At 43.8% G+C, this 22447-nt stretch overlaps 1 protein-coding gene across 1 annotated transcript in view; it reads right to left on the bottom strand.

Annotated features, from left to right (window-relative positions):
* SEC14L1 (SEC14 like lipid binding 1) overlaps nt 1–21240 on the bottom strand; it is a 46290-nt gene extending 25050 nt beyond the window's left edge. Inside the window, exons 1-2 of the mRNA XM_074554777.1 lie at nt 21084–21240; nt 19169–19260 (exon numbers count right to left, since the gene is read on the bottom strand). Coding sequence (XP_074410878.1) covers nt 19169–19231 — 63 coding nt within the window. The 5' untranslated portion in view covers nt 19232–19260; nt 21084–21240. The remainder of the gene's footprint in view (nt 1–19168; nt 19261–21083) is intronic.
* Nucleotides 21241–22447: the final 1207 nt, after the last annotated feature.

Here is a 22447-nt window from a genome sequence, read left to right as displayed (position 1 = left end):
TCACTCAGGCAGGATGCATTCCAGGAGCCTGATGATTCCTGCATGTCCTGGTTTGAAAAGGAAGTGAGTTTTTTGGGATGGTGTCTCTATATCACTGTATCCCCTCCTCCCCTTGCATTAGAGCACTGCAGATCAATAGGAAAAGCAGTAACCCACAGCAGGGCAACCAAGAGCTTTCATATTCTTGGCAGCTGAACTTGAAAAGAAACAATTCTGGATGAACTCTCACAGATCAGCAAATAACTTTTCATGCCTTGTATTCTGCTGTTCAGAGCTCTCCATCACTCCCTTCACAATCCATCCATATGTATAAAAATCATGCCACTTGTTCAAAGCAGCATAAAAATCGTGAGACCTGAACAAAGCAGAGTGATCTCAGTGGCTCTGAGGGATGTTGGCTCACATGGGAGGGCTCCGCTCGGGGGCGTGCAGGCAAGGGAGCAGATGGTTCCAGTGGATACACCTCAAAGAGCTCCAGAAATAGGGGCTGGGGTAAGGTAACACTCCCAGGCACTGGGGAGAGGGAACGTGAAGCAAACTGCACGTTGGGGAAGCACAAACATCTTTAACACACAGGCAGCTCTCTGGGAAGAGCCTCCCCTGGGAAGGCAGCTCTGCAGGGACAAGTCCTCCAAGTGTCACTGACATATTTCATGGAAATCCTTTCGCTAGGATTTTTCTCCTGAGAAGCCTCAGAAAAGAAAAAGAAATGTAAACAATAACTATCTGCTGGCTGTGGATACATTTACCAACAGATGTATCTTTGATTGGTTCCACGTGAATTCCAATCATGGTCCAGCTCTGTCAGACTCTGGTCAGTCACAAGATTTTCTTATTCATTCTTTTCAAGCCTTCTGAGGTATCCTTTTTCTTTCTTCAGTATAGTTTTAGTATATCATTTTCTTTTAGTAGAATATCATATCATAAAATAATCAATCAGCCTTCTGAACCATGGAGTCAAGATTCTCATCTCTTCCCTCATCCTGGGGGCCCTCAAACACCTCCACACTCCAAGGGCACGTTCAGGCTCCCAGGCAGGTTTGGGGCAGGGACCTTCCCCTCAGAGCAGCTCCCCACAGCAGCCCTGGCTCAGGAGGTTGAAGTGCTTTTTCTCTCTGCTGTGTTTTCACCTCATTCAATATTCTCATTTACAAAGAGAGGAGTTATTTTCTTATTGCTGGGAAACAAAGGCTGCCTGGCAGGCACTCAGTTCTAGAACTCTCTGTGGAAAAGATGGAGAAGGTTTTTGTTACACAGACCACAGCTGAGGCTTGTGGGGACTACAGACAACTTGTCCGTGAATGGTTGGGTATCATCTAAACAAAAATTTCCTTCATGTGCCATTTCTGGTCCTCAAAAATATGAGGTGGTTTAACAGTCCTTTGACTTCTCTGTAAATCTTAGCACAGTCTATGCCACCAAGACATGACCAGAGTGTAAAGCACACAATTACTTACTTTAAAAGGGAAAAAAAAAATAACTTAAGCCTTCCATTGCAATTTCTACTTTAAAAGTGTTCAAATAGAATTAGAACAAATACACTGTAGCTTTTCCAGCAAGATTCACCAATGGGGAACCTGCTGGCTATCAGAGCAAGATCAACAAACAAAATGTTTGCTTAACAATTTATCACTGAACTGGAGTAAGTAATTAGAAAGTACATCAGGAAATACTTTGTGTGGAAGCAATTTGAATTAAAAATTATAACTCCTCACCTGAAGGAGAGCTACTGCAGAGATTTTAAGGATGAAGACAGATGAAGCAGGCAGCAAGCATTCATTAAAAAGGAAGGCTCTGATTCATCTTGGTTTGTTAAAAGGGAAACTAAATCCCAATGCCCCACATTCAAATGTACCTTTGTTTAAATACTTTCATTTTACAACAGGAAAAAGCTCTTCCACTCCATGCAGAGCAGAATTGCACAGAAGAGAGGAAAATCCTGCCTTTCCAAGCAGAGCTGTCCTTGGGCAGGGTGTGAGGAGCAGAGCAGGCTCTGCAGGCAGATCTGAGGGCACGGCTGGGATGAATCCCAAAGGATTCCCAAAATGAGAGCTGACATTCTCCTGGCAAATCAGAGTGGACCCTTACTCTAAGCTACAGGAAAAAAACTGCACAATTCTCCTTTCTCCCCATCACGCTTTCCTACAACTGCATCATGAGCTGATTTTACTTTGCCCCTCTTGTATCCTCCCTCCATTACAGTCCCAAAAAAGTCCATTTTACCCTGGAATGGCACAAGTCACTCAAACACACAATAGATTGTCCTCACCCTCTGTTCTGTTCCCTGGTACAATGAAATTTGTATTAATGATGCCTATTAAGTGTACCCAAGATAAAATAAATAACCCTTCTGTAAGTTACACCAAAAAATCAATAGGACAAGTCAATATCAGTAAGACAAACATTCTGCTCCGTTTTGGAGGCTAAAGAGTTCCTGTTTACTGCATGAGTGTAAGAAGTGACCTGGAACTTTCTAATTAAATGATCTTTAGTGCATTAAGAGTGTAAGTTTACAGCACTGTTCATATCCAGACTTCCAAAGCAAAGCATTCCCAAGTAATTGGCAAAATGGCCCAGCTCCTTCTGATTGCAGAGTACATTCCTACCTTCAAGTTCATAAACAATGGAGTTAGTCAAAATTTTCATCAAGAAGGCTCTAAAAGTTTTATATAATGATGCATCAAATCCTTGGACTACAATTACAATGGCTTTTTTGTTTTTGAAGTTCTGGGTTTGTCTTTTTTTTTAATATACCACACAAACATTATTATACAAATCAGACAAGTACTAACAAGAAGCTACTTTGCACAGATGTTGTTCATGAGTTGTAATTGAAGGTTAATTATTTCTCAAACAGCAAGAGAAGCAATCTTTGAAAACAACCTTGGATGTTCTCCAAGGCAGAGATCAGAGCTTTCAGGTTGAGTATCTGGGAAGAGAAATTGTCAATGGTTCAAAAACTTACTGCAGCATGACATTGAGATTCCTCAAACGCTGTATTTGTGCCACTGCACTGAAGTGGTGCTCAGATTTACAGCCCAGGTTTGCATCTCTTCTCCTCAGAAGATCCAGGGAGATTTCCCACACTGAATGAGCCCTGACCTCCCAGGCATTCCAGAACCCTGCACAGTTTGTGGGCACTCCCTGGGCTTCCAACACCCACAGATGTTAAATAATCTGTGCTCCAAGCTGTTCTTACACCCCACACTGAAGGGCATTGCAAAACCTTTTCATTAACACCACCAGGGCTTCCTTGGGCCTTGCTCAATCATGAAATGCTACAAGGACTTGTTCTTTTCAGCATCCTTGTCTCAAGAAAGCATCTGAAAGAATAACTGGCTTAGCAGCCAGCAAACTGAGCTTCCTCAGCTCACCTCTCCTTCTTGGAATGGAAATGAAATTCCTGAGAAATTCACCATGAAAGCAGGAGTTGAGGAAAATGAGGTGAATAAGAAAACATTTCTTTTCCTGGCATTTACCAAAGCCGTTAATTCTTGCCCTCAACAGCTCCTCTGGCACTCAAGAGTCCTGCATGGAAGAAAAGGTTTTATTAAGTGTACAGAAAAGCATCATCTCTACTTGTCCTCATCTTCTCTTGGTGCCTAAACTTGTTGAAGGGCTTCTCTTGATTTAGCCTGGAAAGGATTTCAGGCTCTACACTGCTATGAACAATCCACTTGTGCCTTGTGAATGTCCATAAAGAAAGAGGAAGAAAGGATGAGCAGATTTATTCCAACACATTTAAATTCACCCCTAGCTTAACTATATAAAGCCTCAGATTTTATTACTTCCTATAAAAAGAAGAGGATAAGTCTGCTCTGTCCATTTTTACATATTAGAAGCCCACAGTACTTTCAAGTTAAGTAAATATCCAGTTAAGTTTCTTGCACATTTCAAATAGACTCTACCTGTTAAAGTGCTCCTGTCTTCAGTGGATGTCACCACAGGACAAACAATATCTATTTGTTCTACCAAACAGGTGAACAGCACTACCCACGTGCCAAGCAGGCAATTTGCTGCTCAAATCCTAGAAAAACACAGCAAGGAACCTCCCAGCTTCACATCCATTCTGCAAATTCCTGAAAACAATGAGGACATTGCCCATAACCACTACAAAATAACCTGGTATACAGACTAAACTCAAATTCAATAACTGCTTTGTGATCTTGCATGAAGGGCTTTGATTCAGTAAATTAAAAATCTCTATGGAGACAGGAAACAGCACAGAAGTTCTCCTTGTGCTTTGGCTCCACTGAATTATCTGAGGCCATAAAAATGTAGAGACAATTTTTTTCTTGGTTCCTGGCTTCAAACAGCACTTAGCACCACTCATCCAGATCACCAGGGATGTGCATGGGGAAGCAAAATAACCTTTGAGAACAGAGCTTTATCTCCACACAGCTCTGCAGACACAATCCAGGCTACTTCACACCTATTTTATCTCTCCCAACTCCTCTGCAGTGCAAAAGGAACAGCTTCATGTTAAATGTCAGGCAAAACCATAGTGATACACACACCAACCACAAAAATCATGGAATATCACTGAAATGGTGTTCTAAAGGAAACTGCAGCTCAGAGTGCTGCTTACACATCACACATCACCTTGGATTTCTGATAGCAGGACTTTTCATGTGTCCATCTGCTACAAAGCACTTCCAAGTGACACCACCACACAATTCCTGGCATTTCTGTTCCTCTCTGGTTCAGGCAGCATTTCCATGGTTACAGTGTTGATCACTTATTGGCTTTAATTACATTCCAAATGCAGAGCTTGGCATTTTAGACAGCTCTAAAGGCAACCCTGCAGGCCAGTTCTTGTAACCTGGCTTTGAGGTGGAATGCACCTGGAATCACAAATTCATTCTGGTTGGAAAAGACTTTAAAACCATTAAGTCCAACCATTAACCCAGCACTCCCATAACATCCTCAGGTCACTGCAAAATGTCACTGAAACTGGACACACCTCCAAGGAAACTCAGCACAGCATCCACAGCATCCTCCCAAAATTTGGTGCCCATTTGAGTTTGTCTTGCTTGTGTTTAAACTTCTTTGCTTTGAGGTCATCACACAGAGAAAGCAGCAGGAATCCTACTGAAACCAAAGCATTCTTACTGCACCAAACATGACCCCAAACCATGAGGGCTTTGGGACATTATCTCAGTTGTCAATCACAGGACACAGCAACAAAATCACCTCTGGTAGCTGTTGCACAGAATGTTTTGGAGAAATTCAGGCTAAGAATCAACTAGATGGGATTATGCACATTAGCATCACTTCCAGGAAAGGATTTAGAACTGATTCTCTATTGCTGTTAAGTTACAGCAGACATCAAACCCTGCCTACTATAAAAATGACAGTAACAATTTCAGGGGGGAAAAAATCACATTTCCTTGTAGTGATTTAAAAAGTTTACACACATTTCAGAATTTTAGATTACATTCTCTGCAAAGTAAATGTGAAGCAAAGAAGTGCTTGTTTTTCTACCAGCACAAAAATCAGAAATCAAAAGGATTTCAGAGGAAGCTTATTGAAAAAATGCTCCATTTAGACAGCACCTGCAACTAAATATCAGTAAAACTCCCAGCCTGTCCAAGGAAATACTTGACAACATATGTTCATTAAGCATTCTTGACAAATCTGAGTTATACTAAAAATAGCATAGATTCACTTAACACTGCCCAAAACCAAAAGCAAGGAAGGGAATAGAAGCAAAAAAAAAGGAGTTTCTGGGGGACAGGAAGGTCTGCACAAATTTCCTCTGTATGGCAGCACAAATGTGTTGGCTACAGAGCTAAAGAATCTCAGCCTTAGTGTTCAGGGTTTTCAAGCATGCCTAAAGTTATTTTAATGCTTTAATATTTCATTAAAATAATTTAGGCCTTATAAATAAAGCAGGAGATGCAGAAGTAGTTCTGTTCTAGGTAAGTGGAATTGTACTGGTGAGTTATTCAGCTGTGGTCCCCAACTCAGCAGAGCAAGCAAAGAGGCAGACACAGAAACCTCAATTCTCATCAGGGCTGGGACCAGTCAAGCCACCCATGCAGGTTCCTTGTACCCTATCCTCCTCAGTGCTCCCTTCCCATTCAGTCTGGGCATTTTCATTGCAGAAAAGTGCTCAGAGAAGTTTTACCAGCAAAATTACAGGGGCCTCATGTTGCATGGAGTGACACTGGAAGGGAACTGGCTCATGACTACCTGAAAACCATTCTGCTACACACAGACTGCCTCTTCTTCCAGATCAAAATTAAACTTTTGATGATTAAATGCAATTTTATTTGAAGTTTTGATGGCTAAAGGTACACCAATTTAGCAGGTAGAACAAATTGGGGATAAAGGATGCAACCTCGAGAAAAGGGTTAACATTCCATCTTCTATCTGTCAAAGATGATCTTCAGTAACCACAGACATGCCTCAACATGACTTTAATTTGAAGAGTGGTTACTCTAAAACAGATCTGAGTCATCTGTGGTTTGCTTAAATAAATTTGCACGGGTGGAATTGTGTAATAATTGATTCTTGTATGGGAACCTGAATGTCCATCTTCAGAAGACACCTTAATGTGAGGGCAGGAGAGAGGAGAAAGTGGACAGCCTGTGTAGGAATTTGGGTTACACCTGCTTTGCCTTCCAGGCACACACAAGAGAATCCTTAATTCTCCTCCTCCTCCCTTTGGAAGTCCAGAGAGCCCAAAGTGCCCAAGTGCCCCTCACTCAAGAGTGAGCAAGACAAACTTCACCTGCAGCCTCTGCACAATCCTGAAACACAAACCTCTAAAATGAGAAGCTGGAATAGAGAAGTTGGGCAATAACCACTCCTTCCTCAAGAAAAACAAAAGGTTAAGGACAGAAAGCCCAACAACCACACTGAATGCAAATACAATCATTTTAATCTTCCTTTCCTTTGGAGCAAGCTGGCAAAGCCTGACCATTCAGGTTAGGCTGCCTTATGACTGAGAGCCCAAGATCAAATTGCTGGTTAGAAAACAACTGGCATTGCTCTGGTCTAGACTGAAGGCGGAACATGGAGGACAGACTTCACAGCTGGGCTGCTCCAAGCTGCTCCTCACCCCACACAGCCCTTACCTGGCCTCGTGGGGGCCACAGCAATCCCATGATGCCCAATTTTGCCCCAAAAGGCGAGAATAACTGCCTAAGAGACTCAGCTTAAGTCAGCATAGACAGGAGGTATTTTATTATGACGCGTTGGAGAAATCACAAAAGGGATTTCTAAATATCTCATAACAGAAGCAGGCTTTTTATACAGTTTTGGGTGCAGGGTTACATCATATCACATACATAATCATGTCTTTGCATGCATATTTATAAGAGGTGTGGTGTAGGCGGAGCGTGGGCGGGGACATCTCGTTTGAGGATCATTTTGGTGGCCGTTCCTGTGGCCTTCATCGTGGGCAGGAGTCTCCTGATGAGTCTTCCTCCTTAAACTTTGAACTCCTATCCTAATATGGCCAATTCCCGGTGTACCTGGCTTGGTCTCCATGTCAGTTTGACATTGTTGGCTCTGAACATGCTTAGCCTATCAATTCCCTATCCCTGTCTCCTTTTCCTGTCATTATGTTCCATGCTTTAGCCGATTTATTGCTCTATGTGTTTCCTAAATGCTATGCTTCCTTTAAATGCTTCACATTCCATGTTTTAACTCATTATTTTTTGAAGGCTATCTGTTTTGGGGTTTCACCCAGACGGACCTGCAGTGTCACTGGAACTCCTTTGTATTAAACACATTTGCAACGCTATTGTACATTCAGAGAAAAATGCCTGCCCTGCCCGTGTTCCCAGCAAGACAGATGGAAATCAGCCTGGCCCAGCAGCCACGTAGCCCTGGGCACAGCACTTTGTGTGACAGAATGTGCCCTGCAATTAAAGCCAACCTCAGGAGCTCCTCTGAGAGGAAACCTGGCTGCTGACCCCAACTGCACAGGACACGGCTGTGCTGGCTGAAGGTTAAAGCTCTCTGGAGAGGAGCTGACCTCCAAAAGAGCATCACAGCAAAGGCTGGCCACAGGCCAGGGAAGCCTCACACGTGATTACTGAGGAATGGGAGCTATTCCCAAGCACTTCCTAATTCTCTGCAATGCTGGCAGTGCACAGCCCTTTACATAACACAGGAACATATTGCCCTGTGAATTTTTTAAGAGACACATATAAAAACAACTGTAAATCATCAAGCTTGTCCTACCGTTTCTTTCATTACCATTCCTTGTCCTAGAGCAGCTGAACAATCACAAGCACTGCTCTGTGTTGCCAACAGGCATTTCACAGGCATGGGTATTGTCACACTGAAAGCAGAATTTGGTGCTTGGCTTCCCCTTTCCTTTTCCAGTTAACAAAATTGCATGTTTGGTTCCTCTGCAGTCAGTTTTTTACAATTCAGCTGCAATCTCACTGTGTCCACTGAGCATCTATTTTTAGAACAGTCAAATATTCCTTGCTGCTCTATTGTACCACGTTTAAGCCTCACTTTTATGAGTCCCATAATTAATATTCGTCACTTGTTTGGTCTTAGAATCACAGACACTTTCAATAAGAAGGTCTGTTACAACGTGTTTAACATCTGGAATATGTTAGGCTATTTTAAATAAAATTATTACTGTGCAGACAAAATCTAATTTATGAGTGGAGGAGGACAGGATGACTACAGCACTGCTACAGTGTGGGTGCAGAATTCCTCATTAAAGCATTGCCTGAGAGGTTAAAGACTTGTACCAGCACAAGGAAAAAACCCTCCAGACTTTCCCCCTCCCTCCATGAAGGTTCAGTGGAACAGGTTTGACTTCATTGCCTCAGACTTCACCCACCAGGTTTTCATTTGGCCCAGAGGCAATTGGCTGTAAGCACTGCACCGGTGATTTCCCTCTTCCAACACTGTCAGTGCAGTGAGCTGCAGCAGGAGAACACAAAATTAAATAAATAGATAAATAACAACACCTTGGTTTGGCTTTTGGATCACTAAAATATCAACTGCCAGGCGGAGAGCAGCCATATTATGTTAAGCAAACAAATTAATAAGTTTTAAGTCAATGGAATGCCATCAAAATGCAGCATGATAGGGTGTGATGCCTGCACACTATTTATGTAACAAAAAAATACCTTCCATCATGTCTGATGTATCAGGAGACCCTCAAAAAGGTAAAAAAAACTGATGGCGTGTCCGGTTTTCGGCTGTTTGGAGGGCCCGGAAAGGCCCGGGGTGGCCTTGGGGCAGCCTGCGCTTCAAAGGACGAGAAGAGGCTTCAGTTCTTTTCTCGGTCTCGGTGTTTATTAATTGTTTATCTAAAAGATTTTCTCTGGCCCGACAGAGCTCTGCTCAGCAGCCAGCCATGAGCACACTCCCCTCCCTCCGGGCGGTCACCTATCTTTATACTCAAAGTTACGTGTACAATATTTATCATTTTTCCCCAATACCTTTCACCCTTATTGACCAGTGCACTTTTAGTAATGACCAATCCCAAAGTGCCACCATCACCACAGAAGATGGAGGAGAAGGAGAAGAAGAAGGACAGGACACGCCCCAATTCCTCCATCTTACTTCTCTAAACCCCCCTGTACAGAAATCCTAAACCCTGTGTTTCACTCTCTAATTAACTAATCCCTTCACCATTCACCCTGGTGAAACCCTCCTGTCCTCATACAGATGTCGTCTCCTGTGTAGGATCAAAGTCCTACCACCAGACACTTCTGGAACATTCCAGGACTCCCGAGCCCCCCAAGGGTGCTCTCGGTGACACCTCAGTCCTGAGGTGCTGAGATCCCACAATGGTGGAAAACCAAGAGTACAGAGCAGCAATTCCTCATGTGAAATCATAACCTACTGAACTAACTGAGAGCAGCACCATGAAAATGAGTAACTGATGGCCTGAGGGAGGCACCTGGCAGATGTGGGAGGGCTGAGCCAGCCTGGGCTGCCCCAGGAGCAGGAGGTGTGAGGCTCAGCAGGCTCTGCCAGGCTCCAGGGAAAGGATCCATCCTTGACAGGGCCATGAAGCACCAGCTCCTGCTGGAGGTGTCAGAGCTCACTGGGCTCCAGAAAGGACTGGGAGCACAAGAAACCAAGCACATGAGATGTCATTGCTGACAATGGCACACTCTGGACCAGAAGGGCTGTCAAGACACATTGCTGGAGGATGAGAGAGTATCCCAAGAGAGTGTTACCATATGTTTATCTCATTCCTATCTTCTCCCCTGCAGGCAGATACTGCCCTTGGCCACTGCCTGAAAGGCAGCACTAGAGAGGCCTCATGGTGCAATCCAGATCTGTGCTCCTCATTAAGAGACAGAATAAAAATCCAAATTCATCATCCAGATATCTCAATAACCAGGTGATACCAGTGCAAGATCCATCACTGCCATGGTACAGCTTCTGCACCCCAAAGAAGCACAGACAGAAAACACTACCTATCAAAAGATAAGCCAATAATAATAATAAAAACAAACAGTTAAGAGTCATTTGATTCTTCTCTAAAAAGAAATTAAATGTCAGAGATTACAGACAATCAGTTCTTTCACTCTTCTTTACAGCAAAGAAAGACAAACAAAAGCATGAATTGGTTTAGTCAACACAGAACAAACAAGTTCAAGTGAAATTGCTTTAAATCTTGTTCATTACAACTTCGGTGGCTGCACCACACACACCATGAAACACTTCAATAGAAAGAAGTAATTTCATAGTGCCTTGAATTCAGTAATGAAGAACTTATCTACAAGCCAATGAATTGCACAGCAAAGACAGTTTTGCAAATTATACAGCATAATTCACACATTGAATGAAATAACCTGAAAAAAACATCCTCTGGAAAGGCTCCTGCTGCCTGCTATGCCTGAACTGGACCCAATGTCTGTGGCATTTGAATTTTACACTAAATGAAGGCACACAATGCACACAAGAAAGGAAGTGCTCTCATCAGGAAGCTGCTCCCTTCTGCTGTGCCATAAACAACTCTCAATGGCACGGTGCCACCCTGACCATCACCAGGGAAATACTCATTTTCACAAAATGAGATCTATTCTTGTCACACTGATATGATCTAATACTACAGCAGAGTTATCAGACAGGCTGAGATGGTGAGGTTTGCAGTGCAGCTTTCACCTCCTGCACAAATTGATCTGCATATGTTCCAAAAAGCATCCACACTCAAGTTATGAGAGCATAAATACCCAGCAAAATGAAAGCAGCTGTAATTATCCAGTAATCCATAACCCCACAGATTTAGATATTTAAATTAATCAATCTGACCATGACAAAACCTTGAAACAGTAATTTAAGAGAGCCCAAACATGTATCATTGAGAATTAAAACAGTTTAAATAAAAATTCATTGTTAATGCAAAAGAGTCGCTTCTCTTTGCTCCCTCCCACAAGCCCTCTGCCAGAGTTAAAGCTGGTAGTCCGGTGATATTTTTATTTTCAAATTTGCATATATATAGAACCCAAAACTAATTATAATAAAGCAAAACCCAGGAGAAATCCAAGATAGAAAATGCTCAAATGTTAAGTTTTATACATAAAAAATATAAAGCAAGACAGGCAGCCAGTCCATTCACATGTGATTGTTCCAGCATACAACGTTGAAATTTTTAATTTTCATTTTTCTGAAGCAAGGATAGAGCCCCCTTCATGCCAAAGCAGCTCACAGAATCCACAACTCCAAACCATTCAGTGCAATTTGCAAGTACTTTGCACTGCTAAATAATACCTGAAGGCTGCTGAATCAGGTTTCTAATGGCCCCTTCACTCAGTGTTACAACAAGCAGCTTCTGCATTTTTCAAAGTGCAGATCCCTGATTATTTCCAAGGGAGCTGAGGGCTCCCAGAGCGCAGCCCCAGTGGCAGATGCTCTGCTGGCTCCTGTTCCTGCAGCCAGCAGGGGGATCACCCACAGCACCGGGGATCTGCACCCGAGCCCACAGGGCTCAGCAGCAGCCCTAAAGGCACCCAGCGAGGAAATGGGCTTGACAAGGAATTTATCTTCCTTTTTCCTAGGACAGCTCTGGGCCAGCCTGTGTCCCTAGGCTGGCTTGGTGGATGAGCTTAGCCACAGTGGGAAACCACATTTTGGTGATATTACTCTGACCCTTAGAAGAAAAAGGCCACAAGCTGAAAAGCTTTGTGAACTGGGCTGAAATCAACAGGAATCAAGCAAAAGCTGTGCAGAGAAAAGCCAAAAACTTGGGAGCTGATCTCAAATTGTGATGGCTCACTGCTGCTTGCTTGCATTGGAGCCCAGAGGATGCCAGGCTGCCCTCCCAGCCATGCTACCACCAGCAAGGAAATGGGCTTGAAAAGGAATTTATCTTCCTTTTTTCCAAGACAGCTCTGGGCCAGCCTGTGTCCCTAGGCTGGCTTGGTGCATCAGCTTAGTCACAATGGGAAACCACATTTTGGTGATATTTCTCTTCTAAATATTGGTGATATTTAGAAGAAAAAGGCCATGAAGAACAAGCTGAAAAGCTTTTTGAACTGGGCTGAAATCAGCAGGACTTGAGCAAAAGCTGTGCAGAGAAAAGCCAAGAACTTGAGAGCTGATCTCAAATTGTGATGGCTCACTGCTGCTTGCTGCATTGGAGCCCAGAGAATGCCAAGCTGTCCTCCAGCCATGCTACCACCAGCAAGGAAATGGGGTTGACAAGGAATTTATCTTCCTTTTTTCCAAGACAGCTCTGGGCCAGCCTGTGTCCCTAAGCTGGCTTGGTGGATGAGCTTAGTCACAATGGGAAGCCACATTTTGGTGATATTCCTCTGACCCTTAGAAGAAAAAGGCCACAAGCTGAAATCAGCAGGACTCGAGCAAAAGCTGTGCAGAGAAAAGCCAAGAACTTGGGAGCTGATCTCAAATTGTGATGGCTCACTGCTGCCTTGTGCTCTTTTGGCAGTGCCCAAAGGATGCCAGGCTGCCCTGCCAGCCGTGCTGCCACCAGGGCTCTGATCTCACACTGACTGACTGCTGATGGCTGAAACCAGCTGCAGTTTGACTGTGACAAAGTCAAATTATTAAACTACCTGTAACAGGCCTTGCTTAATATTTAACATGAGCTGCTATCCTGACCTGTCTTAACTCTATCACAGAAACGAAATAAAGTGTTAAATAATTCAGCTCAACAGCCTAGTTCTTAATTTAGAATACATGCACAGTATTTTTAAACTACACGAAAAAACTGCAAGACAAATTCACTTGGGAGAAGAGGAAATAGACCATTTAAGACCAACCTGTAATTAATTTCAACTTGAGCTAATTAACAGCTTTCCTTGCATATTCTCGGAAGATTCATTTTACATTCAGAATGCAAGAGCTTAAAGATTCCATCCCTGGCCTCCCTCCAGGAACACACTGACTCCAAACCAAGTCCAAAGCAAAAGCAATCTTGGTTACAACAAACACCCCCTCAATTCTGGGTTCCAGATTCTGGACTCTACTGAAGGTGAAGTCCTTGGGCAGCCCAGAGTGCCCAACAATATGGAAACACCTCATTCTGATCTCTAAGCAACTTCTGGCTTCTCACTGGATATGCTTTCTTAATCAATCCCAAAAAATTTCACCCTTTTTCCCCACAAGGTTTTGAAGGTTTTTACACATACTTTTTACTGTCTAGCCACATTTTAGCCCATGAGCATGAAGTTATTATTATTATCTTCTCCAGACTGTAACTGTAGAACCCTGAGTGTCCAGGACTCTGCAGGATGTGCAACCACTTCTGTTCTACCAGATTCCCACATATTTAGGAGTTTTAAACTCAAAGGCAATAACATCACTTGGATGGATCAACAGATCCTGGAGCAGCACTTCACAGCAGAGCTGAAACACCGACCTGCAGGGGTGAAAAGCTTGGAGTGCTTTCAGAACAAAACACAAGAACTGTTTTGATACATATTTTCCTTTCTCTGACACCTTTCAGAGTGCGACAGCAGTGGTGGCTTAGCCTTTAAAGTGTAAAGGACTTGTTAAAAACTGACTCAAAGCTTTTGGTGAACAAGAGAACTGCAGCTGTCAGCTACAGTCAGGTCATGTGTTTGCCCCCCCCAAAAAAAACAACCAGGAAATCAAGCATGGAAATAGCTAAGCAGGTCAGAAATAACACAAAATCACACATGGATTGCACTGTGAGCTGGCTGCTAAGCCAATATTTTTTCACAGTGCTTAAGTGAACTCTCCCATTTGTTACCCACAGCTCATTCCAAATAAGTGGCCAAATAATAATTTCTTCTTACACAGTGTCTGACACAGGAACCACCACCATCCGTGAAACTGCAGCTATTTAATATAAATTCAGAAATTCCACACAAGGCTCTGCTCCACCACAGCTTTCCCAACACATTTCCAACAGCAAATAAGGCTGAGTTTTCAACTCAGCTTTTTCAAAGACAGGAAGCAAAGCAGATGAGGCTCAGGGAGTTCTACAGCAGGAGGGAAAACAGTTCAGAGGCTTTGGGAGCAAACACTCAAGTTTATTCCCTTCCTCAGGATTTAAGTATCCAGGACAAATTCTCAGCAAAGTACTCTGCATCAGGGGAATAAAATACTTCTCTATATATTTAAAGCCTACTTTGTGCTTCCAAAAGCACTTGCAGAAGAGCTTCCTTTTCCTCACCAGCCTCTCAACCCCTCTTCACATGATGTGGGAAATGCATTTTTTTTCCAGGAAAACAAAATGAGACTGGAAGGAATAAAAATGGTGAGTGTTTATGAGCAGGTGTGGCACGTAGCTTGACTCAGTTTGAATTTTTTTTAAATGACTTTTTAAAGTAATAACTTTTATAGTGAAATAATAATGAACTGCTGATCAGGAGGCTCATTACAATCTAGATCAAGGGATTATACTTTGATTTGTCAATCTGGAAAAACAGATAATTTTTTTTCTAATCTACTCTTATCACTGAAGCGTATTTATCCCATTTACAATCTTATTACTTACCTGTAATTTAGGGATACTTTAATTCATGAGATACACCTTCAGAACTATTTTTTAGATCTATAAAGCCAAAGAGAGTCAGCCTGATGTCCAAAAGCAGAAAATCTGACCCATTAAAATGATAATATAATCAAAGGCACTACACATTACACTTACTAGGAAAGACTCATGCTTGAGATAGTTCAGATATTCCATCAGAACAGTGGCAAAATGCGAGATCGATTTTTTAAAATTCACATTATTTCTGAAGCTAAGTGATTTTGACTGTAAATAGGACATTTTCTAAATGGGCTGAAGAGCAATGCATTTTCCACTGAGCTTTCAGAAACTTAAAAAGAAAAATCCCGCTGGTCAATGGTTCAATCCAATCTGTGCTTTTTCAAATATCTTATTTATTTTCCATTTGCATAAATTCCACCCTTGAAATGCCATTGCAAGTGATTATTCATTATTTAAATTTACTTTGGAAATTAAACTCGAGGGGAATTATCTAAAGTATGTCAGACTGAAAATGAGCTGTGAATCTCTAAAGTTAATTTTACCCTTATGTGTGTTAAGGAAGATTCAAGTTCTTAACTGCCTTTTAATATTAAGAACTACTTATTCAGCAAAGTCCCTGTATTACTTTAAATGTAAACCTCTTTAAGCTAATATAAAAAAAATTGAATCTGTAATCTTTAGAAGTTTTAGAAAAGCAGCTTCTCAGTTTTTCTCTGGTATATTTAACCTTGGTAACTTGACAAGTGAGTCTAAGTAAACAGCCATTTTTCCACATTTCAGCTGCTTCCAGCATTACGTAAACTCTGAACAGGAGGAGAAGCAAAATTCTATTCAGTCTCCTGAACAGCTGTGCAAGCTGCTGCTCTGGGTGCTTTTTAAAATACATATCCACTAACACACAGAGATTCCAAAAAGTTAATTATGACAGATATTCCACAGAGCAGCCAAAAATCATCATGTCAGCTTTGGAAACTATTTGGTGAAATCATCTGGCCTGGGTTAGGTGTGTCAGACTAAAGCGTGGTAATTTCCACCCCATGATTCTAGAATCTTTTCAAGTTTAGGAAATAGTTCCATCAAAAGATTTGCATCTCAAGCATTATCTGGAACCACACAACTTGCCAGTAGAAGGAAATTTTCAAGGATTGGATTTTACACAGCTGGACTTGAATGCTGAGGGAAGGTAGGAAGTTTTGAAGCCATGGATGTCCCAGCTCTCTCTGAGCTCCTCACCAATCCCCAGCTGGGAGATAAGGGGTCATGCCTTAAGGATATTGTCATAGAGATATATTAGGCTTCAGCACAGGAGTTTTAGATTTCAGTGCAGGAAGCATACAGAGAAACTTATTTTCAACACCAATTTTACTCAGGAAAAGAATTTTGACTCTTGTCTATTTTAGAAATCTTTATATCATAATTGCCTGCAAAACGCTTTTGTTTTGACAATCATGGCTTTGATCAAAGTGGAATTAAATTCTGGTTTTTGTCTTAATCTAGAGCTGCAGTCACCCTTAGCAGAGAACAAAGTTCCCTGGGAGCACACTAGAGCTGCATGAATGGAATGCTGATTGTGCTCCATTCTCCCTCAAGTACCTCTTGGAAAGGCAGGAAGGGGAAAGAGGGAAAAACGGAAATTTGCACTGTGAATGACCCACTCTGCAAGTGGCATTCTCTCAGTGCCTTCCAGAACAGAAGAATTCATGCTGATTTCTCCATCTGAAGGCTAAATATTAGTTTCATTAAATGGAGTTCCAATTTGCAATTGCAACATGTATCCATGCAGGGAATCTTCCCAGTGCACATGGGATTCACTGACACTGCTGAACTTCATTACTGCTCCAGAGAAAGAATTACCCCTGGAGTTCCACAGAACACCCAGGAAAGGGAGAACAACTGGCCAAAGGAAACTTTTACAAGTACTCAGCACCTGAACACAAAGATGAGACCTCACATAAGAGCCAGGCTTGAAACAGTGATTTTTTAAAAGACAATTCAGCACACAGAACACTGCTGCCACACTGAGCAAAGTTTTCTCCAGGGATTTTTCACTGACAGATGAGTATCTCTGGGTGTGGGTTCAAGCCTCTGTTTGAGGACACATTCTCTCAAGGGCTGGGTGCAAATAAAAGAAAGGGTCAAAGGAAAATCAAACTCAACACATAATGTTAAGTCATTTCTTGGGTGCTTTAAATTCAAGCCTGGTGTATGCCAGGCTGTGCCTCGTTTCAGAAGAGCTGCTGGCACTGTTAAAATAACATTATAGCACTTTTTTTGTTGAGAATATGCAATGTAGTGCTTCCACTCTAGCAAGCACAGAATTTGACACAAGTATTCCTCCCAGAAACACTTCATCAACTTATGCAATCACTGTTCAACCAAGAGGAAACAGTAACAAAAAGCATCAAGCTTGCATTTACTGTTTATACTCCTCACAGAATTTGGCTCATGGACTCCTCCACACCCTTCACAAAATGCATGGACAGTTTTGATGGATCACCAGCAGGAATTTTACAAGTTTTAAAAATCAGTAACAGCAGCACCATGGCAGGGGGAGGATGTTCATCCAGTGCTCACATTCCGAACAAGTACAAGTGATAACCCCCTGTTCTGACACAGTGTAAATAAATCAGATGGATTATTGCTCAGCTAAACTTCCAGTCTCTGAAAGGATTATCTGGCTGTTCCTTTTTATAAGCATTCTTCTCCTCTTAGTTCACTCTTAATTTTTAACTCTTATTCTATCCTAATTGCATATTTACTATAGCCTCTTGCTTTCTAAAAGAAAAGCTTTAATGTAAAGGAAGACTTTATATTTGTTAAATATTATTTTTCAGATGTTATCCCCAAGACACAGCTTGAGAACTCTCAGTTAATACTAATAGTCAGAAGTGTTTCTAATTACACCCAGCAAAGCCTTGTGGACAATTCTGATATCAGCATTTTGACTCAAAATATTCTTGAAGAAATAACTCAGGAAGAATTTTTGCCTTCAATTCAGCAGCAAGATAAAGATTTATCAGCTTAGCAAACAGCCAGGAAGTTTCATTTAAGAAACTAATTTTGGCTGATTGATCTAAGAGCCAATATAACTTCACTGAAGGCTAAAGTTACAGACACCACCAAATTTCACTGAGACCACCTGAAGCCCGGCTGTCAGAGCTACTGAAGTCATAAAAAACCTTACACAGATCACAGTTGGCTTCTTCACTGCTCAGCAGAATAACAGCTCTGCCTTCAAGTGTCTGCAGGAGCCAGACCTACATGTGTAACACTGGGGCAGCCTTAGGAGTAAGATAAAAAGAAATGCAAGAATTCCCTGTAGAGGGATCCAACCCTTTTTTGCCCTGTGACTGCAAAGGATCACTTCTGTAAGGAACCCTGCACTCCAACCCACGTGATCTATCCAAATATTTACACTATGAGCACTATTAAAACTCTCTCTGAAGCCATTAAACATAGTATTTTCAGCAAGTGAAATCAAACAATTATTATTTAGATTACAGTTCACTTTTAACTGTTTTTATCAGGGAAAAGCTCCTTAATTGCTCTCTGTAACTCCTAAGAGTCCCACAGCTGTGGTTTCAACTGAATATACTTTAAAATGTCAAATACCTACTTCTGCTCTGTTTTCTGAAAGGAAAGAAAAAGGAGAGAGAGGAGAGACAGAAAAAAAAGAGAACCTAATTAAATTTCTTTCTTGCCATTACTAAGAAAGAAATCTATCACTATCACACCAATTAGCAACAGGCACCCAAAAGGCTTTTTGTTCATCTCTCTGGCCTCCCTACCAAGTTTTTTCTTCTCTTCCCTCAAAATGTTCCCAGTGTCCTTTCTCCCTTTTCATTCAGGCATATCCTTGCTTTCATGGCTTTCTCTGTGCCCTCTAATCCTATAAACTCTGATGAAGACACAACATAACAATGTTTTAATCAGTGTACATGACATTTCCTCCTGTTCTAGAAGAATCTGCCCCCACTAATCAACTCCCAGCACACTTCAATCCTACTTTTGCTCTAACTTCCAAATACATCTGTAAACACTGTCTAAACTTTGGCAGAAAAGGAGAGCACATTATGCTAAGAAAATACTCTAGGCAGAGAAGAAACCATTGAAACACACAGCTCTCTTATTTTGCATTTTGTTTTCAGCTTTGTATGTTCTATAGTATCTATCAAACAAAGCCCAGCAAGAACTCAGCAACACAAGGAAACTGTCAAGAAGGAAATTACAGCAAAAATGAATACTTACAGCCATAATTAACTCAAAAGGGTGTTTATACACCCGCACGGGGGACTGGTACTTCTGCACCATGGCTGCAGTTTAGTGAGATCAACTCAAACCTGGAAAAGAAATTTTTAAAACCATCTGTCAGACGTAGGAAGCCATTTTCAATTTTCTCTTACAATTAGTCCATGCGTGGTACCACGCTAGCAATTCCACAGGAAATCCTTCACAATTCCCTGACAACCTCTTTTAAGACCCAACAGGGGCCCTGAAAAGCTTTATGTATATATATATATTTCTGCCAGAAATGACTTATCACTTCTTCCAAAGACAAGATAAAATTAGCATATTTTTAGTCCACTTTTAGTACCAAATCTTCAACATATTTTATGACTCTTTGTCAGGATGGTGACATTTCCTGTGCTGCTGCTGCTGAGAACCAAACACTGACACATCCCAGCAACAGGCAGAGAAGCATTTCCCAGTCCCCCAGCACTGTATGTGGGCTGCCCTGCTCAGAGCAGGAATTGGGGGAAAAAACAACAATAAAGAAATACAGAAAGCACAAAAAGAGGTTTAAAAAAAAGTGTTAAAAGTGTTTGATTGCAAAAAGAAGGAAAGAAAATGGATTACTGATGGATCAATGGCATTCCTTGATCATCTCAAAAAAAATTGAAACTTTTGAGGAAAACTTATAACTGGGGGAAAAAAACTTCGAGAAAAATTCCACTGTGCAGCCAGAAAAGATTCACTGGCAACACGGAGAGGAATTACTCCAAAGGCTTCGTGCCTGCTCTACCCAGCGAAGCGCTTGACCCGAACTCTCTCGACTGCAATTACGTTTATTGAAAAATTCTGGCAGTAGCACTCGCATATGAATCGCGGGCTGCGAGCCAGCCTCATTTTAGCGAGAAATGAGTTTGCTACAGCAAGAAATGGGTTTTCTACAGCAAGAAATGGGTTCGCTACAGCGAGTTCACTTCGCTTTTCTGTCCGGAAGGCGCTGCTGGAGCGCTCCCGGCCCCGGGGCTGGGGCAGCGCGGCTCGGCGGCTCCCCGGCCCCGGCCCGAGCCAAGAACAACCCCCGAGCCACGGGAAAGTTCTCCGGCATCCCAGCCCCGAGAAGAATTTACCCATGACTACCCCGCAATTTTTCTTTTTTTAAAAAAAAAAACCACCTGAATCAGCACAAACAGCCGCAAACCCTCTCTAATCCCCGGACAAAAAGAGTTACACAATAAAGAAACTCCGCGGAACCGGGACACCCCGTGAGGGGACGGGATGGGGGGGACACCGGTGACAGCCCTGAGCGCTCCCGGAGGGAGCCGGGACACCCGGGACAGCCCCGCAGCGACCGGGACACCCCGAGAGGAGAGGGAACACCGGTGACAGCCTTGAGGTCTCCCGGAGGGATGCAGGACACCCCGGGAGGAGACGGGATGGAGGGAGACCGGTGACAGCCCCGGGACAATCCGGGAGGGGACGGGACACCTTCGACAGCCCCGCATTGCCCCAGAGGGTTCCGGGACACTCCGGGAGGGGACGGGACACCTGTGACAGCCCCGCATTGCCCCAGGACACTCCGGGAGGGGACGGGACACCTGTGACAGCCCCGCGCTGCCCCAGAGGGACTCGGCCAGAGCCGCCTGCCCGGGGCGGCCGGAGCGCAGCGGCCGCGGCGCCGCCGTGACCTGCAGAAGGACTGCGACCCTTGCCCCACCATCACCATCACCACCCGTACCCCACCACCATTATTACCGCCACCACCCCCCGTTCGCCACGGGCAGCGCCGACCGCTCCTCGGTGCTGCCCGCAGCCAGCGCTGAGACGAGCCGGCGGGGAGCGGGTGGACAATGGGAAAGTTGCCGCGGGGCAGGGTCGCGGGGCTGGGGGACGCGGGGCAGAGCGGGGGCCCCGGGAGGCTCGGCGCCGTGCTTACCGCTCGGAGCCGGCCGCGCTCTCCCCTCATGCCGCCGGGGCAGCGCCGTCCTGCGCGGGAGGGGCGCGCGCGCCGCCGCCCGTCGTTCGCGGTGCCGGGCGGGGGCGGGCCCGGCGCCTGCGCGGGGCTGCCGGGGGCGGGGACGGGCGGGGCGCATGCGCGGTGGGAGGCGCGGGGCGGCCGGCGGGCGTGAGGGAGGAATGGTGCGGGTGGGGAGGGTTCGTGTGAGTCATGGAGTTTCAGCCTGCCGCCGGTGTAAGGGGCTGCTTGCGCTAGAGTAGGTTGTTTGAACGCTGTCCGACTTGGCCTTGAGCACTCCCAGAGGCACAGCTGCTCCGTTCCACTACCTCGCCACCCTCACAAAGGAGAATTTGTTCCAAATTTCTAATCACCGGATCAGTTAGGATGGAAAAGACCCTTGAGATCACCGAGTCCAACCTATGACCTGACAACACCTTGCCAACTAGACCATGGCACTGAGTGCCACTTCCAGTCCTTTCCTAAACACCTCCAAGATTGATGAATAAACAAACTAAACCTCTTTCTGTCGGTGTGAAGCCATTCACCCTTGTCCTGCCCTGGTAAATACTCTTCCCCCATCTTTCTTGCAGGCTCCCTTCAGGAACAGCAGGGAGCTGAGTTAGGGCAGGTTTAGGTTGGATATGAGGAATAGTTTTTCACCAAAAGGGTGGCTGAGCACTGAACAGGCTCCTAAGGGAGGGGGTCACAACACTTAGCCTTTCTGAGCTCGAGGAACATTTGGACAATGCTCTCACATGGGTGGGATTCTTGGGGTGTGTCCTGTGCAGGGCCAGGAGTTGGACTCAGTAATCCTGGTGGGTCCCTTCCAGCTCAGCAGGTTCTGTGATTCTGTGATTCTATTCTGCAATTAGCTCATCCAGAAGTCTTCTCCAGGCTGAACTATCCCAATTCTCCCAGCCTTTCCTCATATCAGAACTGCTCCAACCCTCCAATCATCATGGTCCAATCCTCCCAGGTCCATGTCCTGTGCAGGATGCCCAGAGTATTCCAGGTGGGGTCTCACCTGGGTAGAGCAGAGGGGCAGAGTGCCCCCCAAATCTCAGGATCTTTTGGTGGTTGCCGCGACCCCAAGAAATGTTAAACGTCTCTTTTCCCAGCCCAAGCACTTGAAGAATGAGTCAGAGCTCTTCAGTTTTTGGTTTCAATGTTGTTTATTGTGTCTTATTTATAAAAATTTTTCTTCTGCCCTGCTGAGGTCCGTCCAGCAGGACAGTTCCAGGCACTCTGTCTGCCCCAGGGTGGTGTTATGTCTTTATACTAAAAACTACGTATACAATGTTTGCAATTACTTTCCAATACCTATCACCTATGTTAGACAGTGA

This window comes from Zonotrichia albicollis, chromosome 19, assembly GCF_047830755.1.
Source record: "Zonotrichia albicollis isolate bZonAlb1 chromosome 19, bZonAlb1.hap1, whole genome shotgun sequence".
Taxonomy (NCBI): domain Eukaryota; kingdom Metazoa; phylum Chordata; class Aves; order Passeriformes; family Passerellidae; genus Zonotrichia; species Zonotrichia albicollis.
Note: the sequence above shows the minus strand (reverse complement) of the source record. Positions and strands in the feature narration are given on the sequence as shown.